We start from the raw sequence: 20,832 nt of genomic DNA, 5'->3' as shown, positions 1-20,832 counted from the left end.
AAAGTTTAGAGTCCAATTTGTGTTATCTCCATAGCACACACAGCCAACTATGCTGTAAACCCCTTAAATGCTTTCTGAGATAAATTAAAAAAAATGGATAAACAAACAAAACTATAATCTTAAGTTTGGCCACTTCTCTTCCCCCCAAAACCTGTGTCTCCCTTTCTTGATTCATACAAGTGCTTCTGAATGAAAGTCCCTACATTAGTTATTTATATTAGGCTTTGTTATTTTCAAATTTGGGATCTTTATCTTTGGTCTACTTGCATAGGAATACAACATTTCCCTGTATTTTATTGATAGAGCAGCAAAACAGGTTCCAGAGAACTTCCTTCAAACCACTGTAATTTGGGGCTCTTTAATACAGCCAGTAGGGTGCAAGTCTCGAGTTAAGCTTCTTAATATGCAAACACTGTTGACTGTTGAGTGTTTTCAAACTCATGTCACCATTTTGTCTGGCACCATTCCGGGATCAGTGTGAAGCTATGGTTTTTATAGTGAACCGTTAAGTGACAACTGGTCATTTAAATCCTTTTGTAGACAAACTTTTTTTGTCATAAGACCCTCCATTCCAGAACATATGGTGTCACAGGGTCTGTTGTCTTGGGATCATCTGCACATTACACACCCAGCTCATAAGGGCTCTGGCCTTCTTTTAAAATTCTCAGCTCTTCCACTGCAGACCCTGATACTAGTTTTGTGTAAGGATGATGGAGAGTGTGAGAATGGAGAAATGAGAGAAAGAGAGAAATATATAATGGATTTCTCACTCGACTTCTACTTTATTTTATTCGTCTAAGTGAACATGCTGGCAGCTAAGAAAAGGGTCAGAGGAAATTCCACCCTGGTGACAGAATTTGTTCTCTTGGGATTAACAGATCGTCCAAGCTTCAGCCTGTCCTCTTTGTGCTGTTTCTGGTGATCTATTTGATCACTGGTGGGGGGGAACCTTGGGATGTTGGTATTGATCAGGATAGATTCATGCCTCCATACCCCCATGTACTACTTTCTTGCCAGTTTGTCTTGCTTGGATTTGTGCTATTCCACGAATGTGACTCCCAAGATGTTGGTGAACTTCTCATCAGAGAAGAAAACCATTTCCTATGCTGCTTGTTTAGTCCAGTGTTATTCTTCATTGCCATGGTTATTACTGAATATTACATGCTAAGCCGTAATGGCTTATGATAGATACATGGCCATCGGTAACCCTTTGCTTACAGCAGCAAGATGTCCAGAGGGGTATGTATTCGCCTGATTGTTGGTCCATATGTCTATGGTTCTTAGTGGCCTGATGGAAACCATGTGGACCTACCGCTTGACCTTCTGTGACTCCAATATTATTAATCACTTCTACTGAGCTGACCCTCCCTCTTATCCGCTCTCCTGCTCTGACACTTTCATTAAGGAGACATCCATGTTTGTGGTAGCAGGATTTAACCTCTCCAACTCTCTCCTTCATAATCCTCATCTCCTATATCTTCATACTCATCGCCATCCTGAGGATGCAGTCTGCTGAAGGCAGGCACAAAGCTTTTTTCCACCTGTGGGGTCCCATCTGGTGGCAGTGACTGTATTTTATGGGACACTGTTCTGCATGTATGTTAGACCTCCCACGGACAAGTCAGTGGAGCAGTCTAAAGTTATTGCTGTTTTCTACAGTTTTATAAGCCCTATGTTGAACCCCATCATTTATAGTTTGAGGAACAAGAATGTGAAACAAGCTTTCTGGAAACTGATCAGAAAAAATGTACTTTTGAAGTAAAATTACAATGTATCTTCTTTATAAATTAAATAAAAGCTATATTCATAAGAACTGGATCCAACTTTAACTGCATTTACAGTAAAGTTATTTTGAATCTATAATGAAAAGCTAAAATCTAATGACAAAACATTCAAGGACATAGGTACAGGAGATTTATAGTTTTACAGGTGATGTGTGAGTGTGCATCGAGTGTGCAAAGGGTTGGAGGTCAGATATGTAGGTATAGTGGATAATTTCTCTTAAACACTTTTACATCGTTTGTTACTTTTACACTATAAAAATTATATATTCTTATAGTAAAATATTTAATCTCTATAGAAGAGTCCAAAGTAAAAGATTTTTCCCTTTTTCTTCTCCCACCCTGATCTTCCACGTCTCCTTTTAAGGTTACTATTATTAACAGTTTCTTATGTTTGTGGAAAATTTCTCTGCATCTACAAAGCAATGTATGGCTATATATGCACACACACGCACACACACACTCACACATTTGTCAATACCACATGTTGACTGTTATGAGCTATCTTTTAGTAGTTTGTGATTCTGTAGCATTTGCTATGCAGTGGTTTCCACTGCATGGTCTAGAGCAATGTGACCACAACTGCTGATGAGACCTTGCTGTCACCTCTGGTAGAAAATGTCAAGATAACAGCTCCATGTCCATGCCTGATGTCCATTTATTCCTCCCTGCTTATAAGAATCATTTTAATAAGACACTTTCTTCCTTCTGCCATAACAGTACACAAAAATTCCAATTAGTTTTTAGATATTAACTCCTGAAGCAGGCAATGGATGTCTCTTACAAAAACACATGGCTTGCCTCAAAAGAATCGTGACTCTGTGGAGTTTATCTGTGACATCACAGACTCCTAGGCTCTGTGGTTTTCATGCCTTCTTTCATCTTTGCCTGTTAACCTATTTTCAGGATGGGACAGATTTTTTTGTTTTTTTGGTAGCGTAATGCTAATTTTATCCACAAAAGTTGCCCTTTGCTACAATTAGGTACTATATATCTAATTTTAGAAGTCAACATTGTGACTTATTTGTAAATATTTTGATGCTAAAGAATTCAAAGACAAGTTAATTTTGAAGATGTTAACATTTCAGGTGACTTTGCAGCTACAAAGCATAAGCAGAGTTGATGAAATGTTTACAGAGTATCTATAAGCCAAGTACGCTCCATTACCAAAGATTCCCCAGGAGCTCTAGGATTGTATAGTTTTGTAGAGTTCATGAAATTGTAAAGAGAAGAATCAATACAATTTGTTAAGTGCTATAATATAAGAAAATGAAATTGCTAATGCAACAGAGGAAAGAAAGAATGTATTCTAAGTTGAAGTTAGTCTCATATGATTGTACAAGAAGAGAACTTGTTCATCCTTTGTGCACCTGCTCCAGCATACTCATAACTACTAGTACAATGTGATGTCAGAACAGGCAGAGTCTGAACAAAATAAGTATTAGACATGATTCGTGATCACATATGTACATGTTACTTTCAATGAAAAAGGAAAAGCCACAGAACTGTAATTAGTCCACTCACTCCTGGACACGTATTTCTCAGTTGTATTTCAAAGCTTCTTTTCTACCCAAGAGCTTATTTCTCTCAATGTTTTCTACAAGGTAACATTTTCATATTTATTGATTCTCTGTTATTCCCATATAATTATTGCAACTTTTCTATTACTAGATGTTCTTCTAACTTCTACCTCTCCTCCTTGCTTGTGCTCTCTAGCTATCTCTGTCACTGTCTCTCTCTCTTTCTCAAATAAATAAACAAAAATCTTAAAAAAAAAGAAAGTCAAATTGTCTGTGAATGCTGGTAAAATACACATCTAAACAAATTGTTATTTTTGTAAATTTTAACATTCAATTAATAGTGTGTTGTATTTTACTTAAACAAATACCCAGGATCTATTGCTGTTTAAGCACACACACATATACAATTATACAGAAGTAGCTCCCTTATTTTTCCAGTATTCTAATTTCAGGGTCCATGTATGTAGTTTGACAGACTAGCTTGGCATTAAATGAAGCTTTCTTAATGATTGCAGCATAGAAAAAAATTAAGCGAACCTCCATTTTGAACATGAACAAAGTACCTCCAGTTTGCATATGTCAGAGAATGTCTTTGAATGAACCAACAAAGGACTTTGTGGAAATATATGAGCTATAAGCTAACAGTATTGTTCATAAATACCTGTGATCATGATGCCATCGACATTTATGACTGGTATTAGCAATATGAAGCCATAGTTTTGGCCACATGTATGAAAGTCTAAAATAAAGAGGGATTTCACCAAGTGCCTTCATGAATTGGTTGGCTGTTAGGAATTACACCATAGAGAGTCTATTTTTAGTTCATATTGTGCTGTGCTGGATATTGAGTAAGTATGTGCTTCTGCAGTGCTTTGTGTATTAAAGATTTGAATTCCCTATTTAATGAAAACATCTCCCGTGAGGAATTTTAAGAACAAGCTCTTAAACTCTTGCTCTTCTTCTTTTAATGTTGATTTTGCTGGATTCTAGATTTATTGAACAAATTAGGCAATGTGATATTGGAAGAATCTATGAGAAAATAGACAATATTTTCCACACTTCCTTAAGGAACAATAATTATAAGATACTTTATACTTTTCTTCCCACCTATCTAAAAGGTCATGAATCCAATTGGAGAAAATGTTCTCAGGAAATCTGATCCATGTGTACTTAAAAAAATAAACAAATATTCCAGGGAATGGTAATGCTGTAAGTCTAATATTTTTCTTCATATATCATATATTTCCTTGGAGCACTGGATATCTGAAGAATGTTAAGACTCTCACACTCATACATACACACATGAAGGGAAGAGAAGGGAATAACAATGTTCACCAAAGTTCAGACACTGTTTTAATATATGTTGTTTCACTTAATCTCCCCATCAATACCATGATTACAGAATTGTCACCCCATTTTAAAGTTGAGCAGAAACTCTCAATTAATTGCTTACCTAAAATCACATAGCTGTGAAAAGAAGTCCAATGTGTCTGGCTTTGACATTTATTGTTTCTTTTTTCTACTATGATATACTGTTTTTCACTATACTTTTTGAAGGGAAAAGCCATGGAATGAGTAAAGCTATCATTTTCTGTATTTCAAAAATACTGTTGATTGGGTATTTGAAAGCCGAATGCACTCTGACCAATATAATCTACTACGAGAAAAGTTCCTATTTATAGTGTTTATACAAATTCATATTTTCAATGAAGTGAGCTTTATAGTCAGATCCTGACTCTATCATTTATCAGCCAAATTACTAGTCCATGAACATAAACTCTAGGATCAGATTTATTGATCAAATTAATCTCTCTCTGCCTCGTTTTTTCCTTTGGAAGATAAATATATATAGTACTTTCTCATAGGGAAGCTGGGGTAGAAAAAATGGATTAATACCTATGTTGTATCTCAAACTAAGGTAACATTGTGTGTCAATTATACTTAAATAAAAACATTTAAGAAATACCTATAAAGTACTTAGCACAATGTCCAATACATAGTATTCACTTAATAAAAGTGAACCAATTTTTATTATTAACTAGAAAGTTCCTTCACCTATTTGAGACTTGGTTTACTCTCATAGCTTTCAATATTTTTCTGTTATTACATTTATCATTCTTCAGATATAATGCCCTTATAGTTTTGGTTACTTAATTAATTCCTGTGTTCCACATCTTGTAAATACCACAAGGTTATATCTAAAATTTGAAAGCAATTATTTCTCTGTTGTTCAGCTTGGTACATTTTCTGTGCCCCCTTAAAAACTAGAGAGGTGATAGATAATAGATGATAGATAGATAGATAGATAGATAGATATTAAAGGATTATTTCAAATTGGAAATTAGATCAGTTGTGAAAGGTGACAGCAATCAGAAAACATGACACACGCTGATGGAATCTTAACTGTGTATGATTTACTCATGTACAATTAGTCAATCTATTTTTATTTTCTCCAACAGAAGAATTCATCTGGCATGTTCAGAATAAATCAGACCAGAGAGAAGGATTTTTATCCTCCTGGGGTGGACCAGTTATCGAGTGTGGCAGCTTTTCTTTTTTGTCCTGTTTCTAGTTATTTGTATTCTCTTTCTTCAGGAAATCTTGAGCCTAACACTGCAGATCACATCCTCATACGATCTCTTCACTGATCTGCCAATCCCACATACTCTGGTTAACTTTTTATTTAAGAAGATCATTTCCTTGATCAATTTATTTGAACAGTATAACATGGTCACTTTCCTGTTAACTCAATATTTTGTCTCTGATGCTATCTCTGACAATCACATCCACATGATCATTTGCTTTTCATGTATTTACAAGATCAGATTCAAAGGGTTCTACATTTATATGGCTGCCATTGTCTATATATCAGTTTCACATAGATTTGTGTAACATCACAGTTGTTTTCTCAAGAGCTGGCAACATGGAACATTATCGTCACATCCTGTTGCTTTGTAGCTTCTGAAAAAATGAGATTTTACTATAGACCAAATGGAAACTCCAGAACATGCTTAGGAGTATATGGGAGTCTCAAGTTATCACTTTTTTTAGCAAATTTTCAATCTTTCCAGTCACCGTAAGCCAGAGAAACCTCTCTGGTTTTGAATTCTATCTTAGAAATACCCTGGGCAATGGCACCTCCTTGAAAAAATCAGCAGCAAAATTAAAACTGTATCTCTCTCATATTGTGACTCTTCTTTTGAACTATCAAATAATAAAGAGAAAGAATGTAATATTTGAAAATATGAGGAAACCTAAAGTTGAGTTACTACACAAATCTTTCTTATTCATAGCATGAAGAATCACCATATGAATAATTTGAAAGTCTTATATGGATTGAATTTTTATTATGTAATGTAAAAAAGTGGTTTTTTGTTTGCCTCTCTTCAGGGAAAGTGATTTATTTATTTATTTATTTATTTTTGAGTGAGAGAGAGAAAGAACATGAGCAGGGGGAGGGGCACAGGGAGAGAGAGAGAATCTCAAATAGATCCCAAGCATAGCATGGAGCCCTACATGGGCTTGATCTGACAACCCTGAGTTCATGACATGGGCTGAAATCAAGAGTTGGATACTTAACGGACTGAACCACCCAGGTGCCCCAAGGTGATTTCTTATTTAACCAACAGAATAAAATATTGTAGAGTAAATTTACAAAGAATGTCCAATCAAAAGTGAAGAATGATAGCTATATATGTGACTTATGGCAAATCTTTGGCTTGGAAACCTGATTCCTCTCTTTGTAAATCCTAACTGTCTCATATCTTACAAGTATGTTTGATTTCATCATTGAAGTACTTTTCTTGAGGTTTAAGGAGCATTTAAGAAATGATGTGATTGGTGGCTTAGTCATTAAATATCTGCCTTCAGCTCAGTTCATGTTCCCAGGGTCCTGGGATTGAGCCCCGTATCAAGCTCCCCGCTCGGTGGGAAGCCTGCTTCTCCCTCTCCCACTCCCCCTGCTTCTCCCTCTCCCACTACCCCGCTTTGTGTTCTCTCTCTTCCTGTCTCTCTCTCTCTGTCAAATAAATAATAATAAAATTAAATTTAAAAAAAAGTGATGTGATGCTCTGATGAATAAGTTTAGGAAATCAGAATGCATGTGGAAGTAGCCATTGATTTGGGGATAGTAATGCATTTATTTTTTTAAATATTTGTTTATTGTTTAAGAGAGTGCACATGGACAGGACAAGGGGCAGAGAGAGAGGCAAAGAATTCTCAAGAAGAGTCTCAGCTAAGCATGGAGCCCAGCAAAGAGCTAAATCCCAGGACCCTGAGATCAGGACCTGAGCTGAAATCAAGAGCTGAATGCTTGGGGGACCTGGGTGGCTCAGTGGGTTAAGCCTCTGCCTTCGGCTCAGCTCATGATCTCAGGGTCCTGGGATGGAGCCCCACATCAGTCTCTCTGCTCAGCGGGAGCCTGCTTCCCCCTGCCTCTCTGCCTACTTGTGATCTCTCTTTCTGTCAAAATAAATAAATAAAATCTTAAAAAAAAAAAAAAAGAGTTAGATGCACAACTGACTTTGCCACCCAGATGTCCTGGGGTTATAATACCTTTAAAATCATTACTTATTCTGATGACCTTAGATTGGAAGATCTGTTATAATAAAATGGACTTTTATTCCCCTAGAAGACTTGCTTCATTTAGTGACCTTATTGGTAATCTTTTCACACAAGCAAGACAATGTTGAGGACAAGTTACCTCTTGCTTTACAATTCAACTGATAGAAATATCTTAGTGTATTTGTGGTCACATGTTAATTTAACTCAGCTCAACAAAAGTTATTGAGGTCTATCAAAGGCAAGGCATGGTAGGTTTTAAAATATATTTCCACTGCTTCTGAAGAGTAAACTTATTTATGGAGAAACTTCGCAACTATTTTACCATAAGACTTGCTTCAATAGGGGAAAGAGTTGAAGTATTTGTTTCAGTTGTTTTCTGGGCACAGAGGAAGAAAAGTATCCATTCTGCTCAAGGCTATTAAGGTACTTCTCCCAGAGGAAGTAACCATTGATCTGAGCTTTGGAATCTGAGTAGAACTTCAAAGGGCAGAGAATGGGGAAAGTCATTTCCTGAAGAAGGAACCAGCTGGTCCATGGAGGATAACTTGGTTGTACCTGGGACACCAGTCATGGATAAGAAAGAAAAGATGAGGTTGAATAGTAAACTAGATTAGATGAGGAGAGAAGGAATGTTTTGCTAATGTACTTAGATTTAATTTGGCATAGATGAGGAAGCATGAACACTTCGTAACTTGAGTAGTGATATGAAGGCAATAAGACTTCTAGTCATGTTTCAGCATATGACTTGGAGTCAAGAATTCCATGAAGAGCAATAATCTTGTTTTAACCAAGGTAGAGAGAGATGCATGACTGGACATGAACATTGTCAATCTAGCAAATGAGAGTCTTCCTCTCAACCCAAAATTTCTAGCTCTTTCCTTCCATCTTGAGATTTACTTTAGGAGAAATATTTGAACTGGTCATGAATTTATCTATTCCTATGTCCTTGCTATCTTCCTAGCACCCTATTTCCTTATGCACTTAGTATTCTCCTGCCCACTTCCCTACTATCAAGATCCCAAAGTGCATGGTGCTAAATCGCTCCTTGTTCCCCAAATTGCTGAGCAAAAGCTGAGTTTCAGTAAGTTCTCAGGGGAAAAAAGAAAAGAAAAAGCTTTCTAATAAAGGAAGTCATTTGTATTTGATTTTCTCAATTTTATTGATATTATGATATTCAAAGTGCAGAACATTTGAATTGGAAGTGACCTAGGATATATTGTAGTATACACTCATGCATTTTATTTTTTTTTTTAAAGAAGATTTTACGTATTTATTGAGAGAAAGAGAGAGAGAAAATGAGTGGGGGAGAGGCAGAGAGAGTGGGATAAGCAGACTCCCCACTGAGAATGGAGCCTGATGTGGGGCTCAATCCCAGGGCCCTGACATTCATGTGTTTTAAAGATGAAGAGCTCAAAGGACAATAACTTGCCTAGAACTAAGGAATAACCTTTTTAAAAAAATTTTATTTATTTATTTGACAGACAGAGATCACAAGTAGGCAGAGAGGCAGGCAGAGAGAGAGAGGGGGAAGCAGGCTCTCCGCTGAGCAGAGAGCCAGATGTGGGGCTCCATTCCAGGACCCTGGGACCAAGACCCAAGCTGAAGGCAGATGCTTTAACCCACTGAGCCACCCAGGCACCCCAGGACTAAACTTTGTAAACAGAATTCCTCAGTGGAATTAAACCCACTTTACTTGGTTCTCTCTCTAGCCAAATGTTGTAATGAATTTATGAGAAATTGCTTCCATTAACCTAGAAAGCATGGGCATTTTTGAGGCATTGTTGTAGATGTTTAATCCCTTCGTGAAATGAGATGATATTTAATCCACCTCATGAAATGACATGAACTAATTGTGAGGAAAGCCACGAATGTTAGTGGTTAAGGGCAAAGAGTTGCAGTCAGATCTGCTTTCTCATCTCATCCAGGTCACTTAGTAGCTCTTTTATTTTGAGAAAAGTAATTATCTTCTCTAAGGCTCAGTTCCTTCAACTGTGAAATAGGTTTAATAATATTAACCTGATATTTTTAAATGAGTTTTTGAAAAAATCTTACATGAACAAGATTCAGTATGTCAAGTTTATTGAATTTAGTTACTTTATTAATCAAACATATGAAAAACACTTAAGCGCTAAGAAATTCAACAGCTATACAAAGCACATGGTGGCCTAGAAAAGTAAGGAATTGGAAGCACTATCCATCCTGTGAATTGGTGTCTTCAATTACTTTCATTTCCTCTCAGGCTTTTCTAAAGAACAAAAAACCAAAAACCAAACCAAAACAAAAACACAAAAAGCAATATAAAACAACCAAAAAAGGGGTCTAAAATACCCATTTTTATCAAAGGAATGAATGGTTGCTGCAGTAATACCATACGGTAGAATGTGCCTGTGCCACATCGGTGGAAAGGTGCAATTAATGAGTAACTAACTGGCTTTCTTTAGAGTGCAACTTGCTCTGCTGAGTCTTGGAATCAGTGAGGGAGAAAGGACCGGGCAATGCATGGTAAGAGGTCAGTAAGGCCATTACTGAGAGAGACAAGGACACAGAAGGGAAGCGTACACCATTCCTGGCTCCCATGTTGTTAATCCTTGAGTTGTCTTTGGGAAACTTTTAATTAGCAGAATTGATTGCTTCATCTTGATATTTTAAAAATACCATAGGGAAAAATAATCACCCTTATAAATACAGGAAACAATTCCCCTTACTTACTTTTTGAAGGTGTATTGGTTTTCCAACTTCTTTGTAGGTAGGACTGTTTATTTTGTGTTTTACGAGTGAGCAAAGTGTTACTATTTATACTTGGAATGCACTTTCCTATTTAGTAGGGGTAAGTGCATGGTTAGAAATAGGTCAATGGCTACCTAGGCAAAAACTAGAGCTGGTCATATGAGAGATACCAATGTGCAAAATTGGGGAATTTTTTATTTTTCTCAATAATAAACAAAGGGGTGGCAGACACGAAAGTTTTCTTGTGATAGACTTACATGCCTCCCACATGGCCAGATATTTACATACATTCTAAGTTTTAAAATCTTCAGAGAGCAATCATGGAGCAATATTTTCCATGTGAGAAAACTCATAACGGCTCATAACGATTAAGATATGTGTCATCACAGAATTAATAGGCAGCACAGTTATATTTTTTCAAATTGAGTCTGCCCAGTTGCAAAACCTGCGAGATGAACACAGTATTAAGGATACTGGGAATATTTTAGCACAAAAATAATTTTCTAAAGTTTTGGAAAGCTCAAAGATACCTAGATTATTTTTACAGAAGGCAGGAGGGAAGGAAAAGGCATGAATACACAGAAGGGGGCAACAGGATGTTTCACTGTTCTCCAGTAAAAGATGAGAAAAAGATAGTGAGCCACCCCATACCTATATACAACAAATAACCATTTTTCTTCTCTCTCTTTTTCTTAAGATTTATTTATTTATTTTAGAGAGAGAGAAAGGGCAGGGTAGAGAGGCAGAAGGAGACAGAAAAAGAATCTCAAGCAGACTCCATGCTGAGCACAGTGCCCAATGGGGAGCTTGATCTCACGACCCTGAGATTGCCACCGGAGCTGAAATCTAGAGTCCAACATGCAACCAACTGTGCCACCCAAGTGCTCCCAAATAACCATTATTCTGTAGATGATGGTTCCTATTTTATGACAAGCCTTTTAGCTTTGCAAAATATCTTAATGTATTCACTAGGTAACCATCAGTTTAGAGCTGAGCTCAAGGATAGGAGTCAGCAAAAGGTGGACTGCTCAGGAAAAATGGAGTTCCTGAGGTCATTCCAGGAGAGAAGTGGTAGAGCTGAGAAATATGAGTAGGGAAAAAATGAGAGAAACAAGACATGTGTTGGGAAGGTGGGGATTAAGTGCTATACAATAGTTCTGGAAAAAATCCTCTGTGGTTAGGGTGCAGGAGGACAGCTTAAAGAATACATATGACTAATTTTATTGTTAAATTATTTTTTATTAAATAGCTTTCATCTGCTTTTGATAGAGTTGTGGTGTGTGTGTGTGAGAGAGAGAGATCATGGAATGGATGCGAAGGAGGTTTATGACAAATTAAAAAGGTCTCAAGAGGCTTGTGATTATTTAAACACTGTCATCACAGTTTTTAAGTCATAAAATTGCTTTGGGTATCACCTCTGAGGAATTAATTAAATTCTAACTAATAATTATCACCTGATATAGTTTTTTCTTGTATAAATAAAACTTTCTTTTTTCAAGAAGGATTTGTTGATTGAGTGGAAAATAAAACTTAAAATTACATGTAGATTTGCCTGGGGATTTACATTTCTCTTCTGGTTATAGTTTAATACTGATTTTTTTTTAACTGTGGAAGGGGAAGTTTTTTGAATGCATTTGGATTGGAATAATAATGACTGATGTTTCCAACTCTTAAGAGTTGTGTTTGTCACAGATTTTAAGTACGTTTGGTCCAACAAGAGTATAGATTCTAGATTGCCTGTACCTTAGAAACCTACAAGAAAGAAGTAGTGATGTATCCAAGTCTGAAGACCAGAATAAGCTCTACAGAGACTTATGGTAATCTTCAGCACTGATCCTAGAGGTCTCAATTAGTTGGATAATGATGTCAACTCCTGCAACAGCAAAACAAATAAAGAGTTAAGTTAGAAGTCCAACTCTCACTCCTATCAAATTCTGAGCTGGTATGTCAGTTGAGGTCTGCCACGATTTTAGTAGTCATGACTCACTCATTTTTCTGCCATCTCATCCGTGGGTTCCGGGGTAGTTCAGCACTACATCCATATGAACTGCCAGTAGGAAGGAGAAAGGAGGAAGGGAAGGGCAATCCTATGCCATAAAGGGATGGGTTAGAAATTGTACACTTCTCTTTCACCACATTCTCTTGCCTAGAACATACTCTTTCATTGTAGAAAATCTAGCTTGAGAATAAACGAAGAGAGGGAAGCTTTGTGGTTGTGCTGTTTTGTTTACTTTGGTCTTGCTTTGTTTTTGTTTGTTTGTTTTAAGTGCTGTTCCATAAAGACCCCCTCTGGCTCCAAAAGTACTAACGTGGATAGAGGGGAAGTACTGCTTCTGGCCCAGGCTCTGTCAAAGCCGTCTCTGCCTCGGGGCTGTCACTTTGCTCTTCCATCTGCTTTCTCAAATGTAGACAAACATACTGGACCAAATCATTTCTATTGTCTGATTCAGGTCTGATAGACTGAAAAATCAGCTTCTCTAAATGTATTGAATTGACTGGAAAATGTTAGAAGACTTTCTGAAAGCTTTCCTGTGCATTATATCTGTGGCCATACATGGTAAAACATTTACAATCACTCAACTTCTCAAGGATTTCTTTCCTTTCATTTCCCTCTCAAATAACATTTAGTCTAAAGTAGGAAGTACTGATTTCTTTTATCTCACAAAGAATGAATTAAGATGCATCTTTTAAGGTATCACTTAGTTCCCTTTTACAAAGAACCTAAGGAGTTATTGTGGCATCTTCTGGAAGAAATCACTGTTATCAGGAAAAGAACTTCTGGTACAAGATTCTGAACTTCCAATTAAGTTATCGGGTAAATTCATTTTTCAGTGGTGGATTTCTGTTTGTTTATTGGTACTGATTGGCAAAATCTGGGGTGAAAAAAAGCAATGTGAGGTTAGGTAAAGTATTGAAAATAGACAAAGTAGAAGTGCAGGTGGGTACAAAATACCCTGACAGAATCCAAAAATGGAAGTAGACAAAGAGAAATAAGAGGATAATTAGCAAAGGAAAAGTCTTCAAGCCCACTAGTGACTGGAACCCAGAAGTTTGCACTCACTAATGTTTAATTGGATACTGTTTCAAGTGAAATACTATTTCTAGTGTCCCCAGGGACAAAGAGTCATAGAAAAGGAAAGAAAAAATGTAGAGGAAAAAGGTCCAAAATGATGTTCTAAGAAAATATGACTTTTTCTTTTGCCTTTAAAAAAATTTCCTTTCTGATCCCATGTTCTCATTTCCTATTGAAGGAAACGATGAGGAGAAACTTCACCTCAGTGACTGAGTTCATTCTCCTTGGACTGACCAGTCGCCTGGAACTGCAGATTGTCCTCTTCCTGCTGTTTCTGGCCATTTACATGGTCACGGTCGCAGGGAATGTTGGCATGATTGTCCTCATCCAGGTCAATGCCCGGCTCCATAAACCCATGTACTTTTTCCTGAGCCACTTGTCCTTTGTGGATCTGTGCTTCTCTTCCAATGTGACTCCCAAGATGCTGGAGATCTTCTTCTCGGAGAAGGAAACCATTTCCTATCCTGCTTGTCTGGTGCAGTGTTACTTCTTTATTGCCTTGGTCCACATAGAGATGTACCTCCTGGCTGCAATGGCTTTTGATCGGTACATGGCCATCTGCAACCCTCTGCTGTATGGCAGCAAGATGTCCAAGAGTGTGTGCATCATGGGGCCTTACGTGTATGGGGCACTCACGGGGCTCATGGAGACCATGTGGACCTACAACCTTGCCTTCTGTGGCCCCAATGAAATTAACCATTTCTACTGTGCTGACCCACCACTAATTAAGCTGTCCTGTTCTGACACTTCCAACAAGGAGCTGTCAATGTTTGTTGTGGCTGGATGTAACCTCTCCTTTTCTCTGCTCATCATCCTGATTTCCTATCTTTATATTTTTCCTACTATCTTGAGGATTCGTTCCACAGAAGGCAGGCACAAAGCTTTCTCTACCTGTGGCTCCCATCTCACAGCTGTCACCATATTTTATGTGACCCTTTTCGTCATGTATCTCAGATGTCCCTCAAAGAAGTCTGTGGAACAAGGTAAAATGGTAGCTGTATTTTTTACAACGGTCATCCCCATGTTGAACCCTATGATTTATAGCCTTAGGAATAAAGATGTGAAAGAAGCATTGACCAAAGAGTTGTTCAGAAAACAAAGATTTTCTTAGAATCTATCACTATTCTTTTGGTTCCCAAATTTTTTCTAAAACTTTTTCCAAAGTTACAGGGTAGAATTGATAGCAAAATGAGAAATATGGTACATCAAAAGGGGACCTTGTGTTTTTAAAACTTCTAATAATTTTTAGAGATTTAAACATGAGAAGTAAAATTTCATTACAAAAACTGGCATGTTTGTACTTATTCATTATACTCACTGGTTATTGTAATTTCTTTGCCTTTTGTGCACATGATGGCATTTTATTTCTCCTGTTTTGGGTTTAGGTGGAAGTATTTCTAGACAATGACTTAGATTAGAATTCATACATATCACTTCCAACCTGAGCATTTAATTGTTCATGAGAAAACCCTTCAGTGGATTTTTTTTCCTTGTCCTGGTGACCAGCAATATTTAATATCTAAGATGTAAGGATGGGTTCTTGAGCGAGGACATGTGGAAATGCTCCCTCCACCAACTCACACTAGAAATGTAGAATGGATGAGAAGTGCCCTCTGTCTTACAAGCTATAAGCATATGTTCAGTTAATTATTTCCATGGCAGTGAGTACCCTCTTCTGACTGATACTACAGTAACGATACAAAACTCAAACATGTGAATGCATATAACAGAAATTAAGCACTACAGCCCTCAAAATACCATATTTGAGATATTGTGTTTTTGTTTTTTTCTGTTTCTACAAATATGTGTGTTTGAGTTAAAATTTCTTATTGTAATTATTTAAAACTGTTAATATAAAGCATATATGTTGTTTAAAATATCAAACAGTACTATAGGCTTATACACACTCCTGTCTCACTTCTCCCTTCTCTAGCTCCCCATACATAAACACCTTCTTCCTGTCTTTGGGCATTAACTCATTTTAAATTATAGGTTTATATGTCTATGTATGGATTTTCAAACTCATGCATGATTTATTGACAACTTTTTACTAAAGTTAAAGTATAAGACTTCTTCCACCAATCCCTGCATTCCTACCCAAGAACCACCCCTTCTTTCTCCTCATCTTTCCAATATGGTCACATTTGAAGATTTTCTTCAATTGATATATGTGGTTAAAATAACTCTAAATATATCACTGGTAGTGCTGGAAGATAATAAGAGTAGCACTATGAACATTATAAAAACTGATTACCAACACTATGAGGAACATTATGAATGGCTCCCATAATTCAAATTTTGCACAATTGTTTGATTTTCAAAATTATTAGTTGTTTTTACTTTCTTTAAAAATTTGCTATTTCTATCCAAATTCACACTGAATTATAAAGCCCCTTTTACAGAGAAAAACCATAAGTGATCTATAATTTACTCATTTTCTCCCTAGGAACTTTCTCTCCTCATGTTGGATTCTGCAGTGGTTGCTCTCTAGGTTTGTTGCACAGCTGTTATCTGAAGATACTGATTGCTGGTCTTGGTTTAAAATGTCTCATTCATTCAAACTATGTTGATTACTGGGCAAAATGCTACAGTCTAGAGATTCAGGTATACACAAGGCAGAAACATCCTTCAGTATGTTTTAGAGGTGGGGGTATTTCAAAAGCAAAGCATGCACACAGATAAAGTATTTCAGGCACTGGTAAGCACAATGGGGAAACAAGGCAATGTGCGAGACAGTGACTTGCAGCTTCAGAAGTGAGGGTTGTTGCCTGTGTGGCAATTTCAGGGGCTGGGAAAGGACCCTTGGAAAAGGTGACACTTTGAATCCAAGCCTTTTGGATCAGAAGAAGACAAACATACACAGATTGTTGGGAACTGTAACCTGGAGAATCACTAACAAGTACGAAGTTTCAGGATGAAGCCTGGCATGTTGAAGACACAGAAGGAAAGCCATGTGGCTGGAACGTAATAAATGGGAGAAACGATGGGAAAAGCTGATGCCAAATAAGTGGTTCCCTTCTTTACTGGAAGGCACTGTGCATTGCCACAGTTGACAAGGCAAACAGACTGCACCAGTTTGTGTTCATGTCCACACTTTGGTTGCTGCAATATGTTAGGTGGTCCATGGCTCCTCAGATAAAGCAGAATGGGAAGTAGTAGTTTGGTTCATTGAGTTTTTTCTTTTTTAAAAATTAATATTGTGTTGAGTCAGCAAATATCAGTTTGTGGAACACTTAATGGACTTTTCTGCTATCCAGCTCAATGTTTCCTGCACACATTTCTGTAACCTTATAACTAATAACTTAAGTGAAAACTTTTTTTTAAAAGATTTTATTTATTTATTTGGCAGACAGAGATCACAAGTAGGCAGAGAGGCAGGCAGAGAGAGAAGAGGAAGCAGGCTCCTCGCTGAGCAGAAAGCCCGATGCGGGGCTCCATCCCAGGACCCTGGGATCATGACCTGAGCTGAAGGCAGAGGCTTTAACCCACTGAGCCACCCAGGGGCCCCTAGGTGAAAACTTTTTGACTGATAAATGCACAACTTCCATTCCTAGACCAGGAAACTCTTGAACAAACTGGGTAAGAGTTGATCCTGCTACATATAACCCGCCACAGACTGAGTTGTTGGCAGACATAGATGGATGTCCTTAGTATTAACAATTTGAATCTCATTCTGTTCAAATTTGTCATTAAACAGCTACCAAAATCTGAGAACTTTTGGAGCCGGAGACTCAGCTCATATGGTATGATTTACTCACTGATATGCTCCTCACTTCCTAAAACGATTTATCTTTTTCTTCTATGTCTTGATTACATTTGCCATAAGTGAAAAAGAAGCAATGTTTTCATTATATATTAATCGTGTGGTTTATTTATCATTCAGTAAATCAATAACTTTGTAAAAAATGTTTCTTAAGAATGCTTGGGTAGTTAGGCTGAGAGCATACACAGCTTTCTTGTCTAATGTGTGGAAAATGAGTAATTATTTGGAAGAAGGTGAGTGGATCATGTAAATCTCCCTGCAGAGCAAAGACAATCTCCTACAGAGCTGATAATGCCTTCTATTCCTCTTTTACAAATTTGTGGTTAGATGAAGTAACACCTCTCTGAAAATGCCATTTTGGCAGAGAGGACGTATCGTGCAACCCCTCTCTCTTTGCCTCAGTCTCTCCCAATAGTCTAGGAAGGACGAAACCCATCTCTTGTGTTGTCCATCTCCATCTGATTTCTATCACATAAATTTCAACCAGGAGATGAGCAGAGTGGCAGGCACAGGTCTCATTAGGCTTGTATTCTTATGTTGTGAGATATACATACACAATTATCATAATACACAAGCGAATCATATGTTAGTGACTGTATGGCAAAATCTGAAAAAAATACTGTAGGCTAAAGGAGCACAGGAGGGTCTCTGGCTCAGGCATAGAATGAGGGTAAATTTTATTGAGAAGGTGATAGTAAACAAAAACTTCATGGAGGTTGTCTAGATATTAGCCAAGCAGGTGTGTGTTGTGTATATGGGGGGGGTGTGCTGTAGGCACAGAGAACAGCTGGTGAAAAGGGCTGTGTTTCAAGGACAGATTAGAAGCCACTGCTGCTGAAACCCAGGTCAATGAGATAATTAATGGAATATGAGATCAAAGGTGTAATAGGGTGGCACTGGCCAATTATTTAAGATGTATGTGCCATTGAGAGGTTTTTTTCCTTTGAGGAAAAATGAGAAGCTGTGGAAGGGCTCCATGTTCAGTAGCAATATGACGACTTGCATTTTAAAACACTCACTTCTGTTTTTGAATTTAGAATGGAATGTAGAGGCGCTTGGACAGGGGGAAGTTACATAATTCAGGCAAGAGAGATGGTTGCTATGACCAGGGTAGAGCAGGAAAGGTGGGGAGAGGTCCTCAGATTTGGGGAATATGTTCAGTAGAGATCTCTGGGTCCTTAAGATGGGGTTATTGCTTGGAAGTTAGAGCACTGCCAATTCTGGTTTAGGTGCTACAACATGACTAGTTCTCACCAATGGATTGGAAGTGTGCAAGCCAGAGACTGTTTTAAAAAGGTATGGATGGCTTCCCTATTATTTCTCCAACTTCTGACAGCTGCATCTAGATGCTTAAAGTGACTTTGTTGAGGGCAGAGGACCTGACAATTGGAAACCCTGCCTGACTGCATGAAAAGGAGCCTCCTGCCGTGAATTGGAATACCTCTTACAAATTTTATGAAAGAAGCAAAATTTCTAATATTATGTTTCATAATTCTGCTTAATGTTGATAATCCTCTCCGGTAATTTGTCCCTATGTGTAAATGTCCAAGCCCAGATTCTCAAGAACAAGATCTTTGATTTCATCAAATATCAATCCTACTCTTTATCAATTTTTGCTTTTATGTTTGTGAATCTCATTTTATTTGTTTTATATAAAACAAATATATAAAACAAAATTGCTTTATATAAAAATATGTTTTATATTTACTTTTTCATCTTTCTAACACATGGAATTGTTTGCTTAATTGATCAGTTTATATTTTTTTCCTATTTAGTAATGATAACTATTTGAAATTATAGTTCAGATTTGGATCCTATCATATATCTTGAAATGCATCATTCCTTTTATATTATGTTTTAAATTTAATTCTAGCTTTTACTTCACCTTAGATCTAAGAATTATATATGTAAATATTTTCATTTATAAATTCCTCTTATAATTTAATGCTAATTTAAAGATGTATTCCTTGCTATTTTCAAAAACCTTGTACTCCTTTATATCTCCTAGATGTTATCACGTTATTTTTGTACTTTTCCACTACGAATTTTGACAAATAACCAGAGGTTGCTCTGAATATAATGTAGTATATTATATTATATATTTTATATTCATATACTTATATTATATATTATATTTATGTATATGTATTATATATTATGATTATACATACTATATTATAATATATAAAAATATAATTATGCCTTCTGAAAAATCTAGATTTCTGATTTAAAATCCACATAAGTTCTCATATTCTCTTTATAGTTATTCTTATTTTTTCTGTTTGCTTTGGTAAAAAGATTCACATTTAAATTAAAGATTCAAATTTAATCTTAATTTGCAGTATTCTTTTTAAATACCCTGTGTTTTATAATTCATCTATTATATAATATAATTGGATCTTCACTATGGATGATACCCTTCATCAGTTAAGTAACATTTTCCCTCTTATTAAATGATTAATAATTAAATATACTTAAATTCAACTTTGCTTCATATTAATATTACAAACTCTACTTCCCATGATTTTGAATTCACAGTCCTGTGTCTTTTAATCTTACTGAGTTCCATGTGCATCATCTGTAGGCAAAAACAACAACTTGTTGTTTCTCCCATTGTTCAAAGTGGAAATACTTCAATCAGTTGATTTACATGAGGTTTGTCTTCATATGGGGCAGTGACTTCTCAGGGAGAAGAGCTAGCATATCCCAGGTTTTGCTATGTTTTGATTATTACCTTACAGACTCTGCATTTATTTTGGTGTCAAATGTTGAGGAAACACCCATATGATTTTCTCACAGCTAAAGATCCTTTATTTTCAGTCTGTTTCATGATGCCCTCTTGAAGATACATTGAAATGAGGCTGTAACCTGTTTTGCCTATGCAAATGACATGGAGATTTAGATTTAAGTGGATCTTCAATATGTTAACTCCCTCATTTTTGCTGTTTTTTAGCTTGGGATTGTGAAGCAACACCAGTAAATTCACATGGCAGTGTGTTTTTATTCTTCATCATATTCTTTCCTTTATGTGGTTGTTCTTTCTTTCATACTTTAAAAGGAAACATTCCAAGTGCCTCAATGACAAAGTCAAATGAAGATTTATTGTTGTGTAATAATTTCGTGGCATGAAGAAAAATGGAATTTGTCTTAGTTTGCCTGTGTCAACTCGATTAAGACAGAGAACTACGGACTGTAGAGTCTTTTCCTCATTGGAACCCAAATTAGATTGACCCAAAGAGGAATTTGGAAGGTAGAAGAGGAGAAAAAGCCAGTACTCTGTGATTGGCAGAACCAAGGCTCCCAAAGATATCCATATCCTCATCCCTGAAACCTGTGAATATTGCATTGCATATGGCAAATACTAACAAATACCTAGTATTACATGCTGGTCAGGGATGAGTAAGA

General features: G+C 36.7%; 1 protein-coding gene and 1 pseudogene across 1 annotated transcript; both read left to right on the top strand.

Annotated features, from left to right (window-relative positions):
* The first annotated feature begins 805 nt into the window (after window positions 1–805).
* On the top strand, window positions 806–1,762 carry LOC125080028 (olfactory receptor 1030-like; annotated as a pseudogene).
* Window positions 1,763–13,845: 12,083 nt separating this feature from the next.
* Window positions 13,846–14,775, top strand: LOC125079073 (olfactory receptor 5M8-like). The gene has a single exon (XM_047692433.1). It carries the CDS (start codon window positions 13,849–13,851, stop codon window positions 14,773–14,775), a length of 927 nt encoding a protein of 308 aa, XP_047548389.1. The 5' UTR covers window positions 13,846–13,848.
* Window positions 14,776–20,832: the final 6,057 nt, after the last annotated feature.

Source organism: Lutra lutra, chromosome 10 (assembly GCF_902655055.1).
Source record: "Lutra lutra chromosome 10, mLutLut1.2, whole genome shotgun sequence".
NCBI lineage: Eukaryota > Metazoa > Chordata > Mammalia > Carnivora > Mustelidae > Lutra > Lutra lutra.
This window is presented reverse-complemented; position numbering and strand designations above follow the sequence as displayed.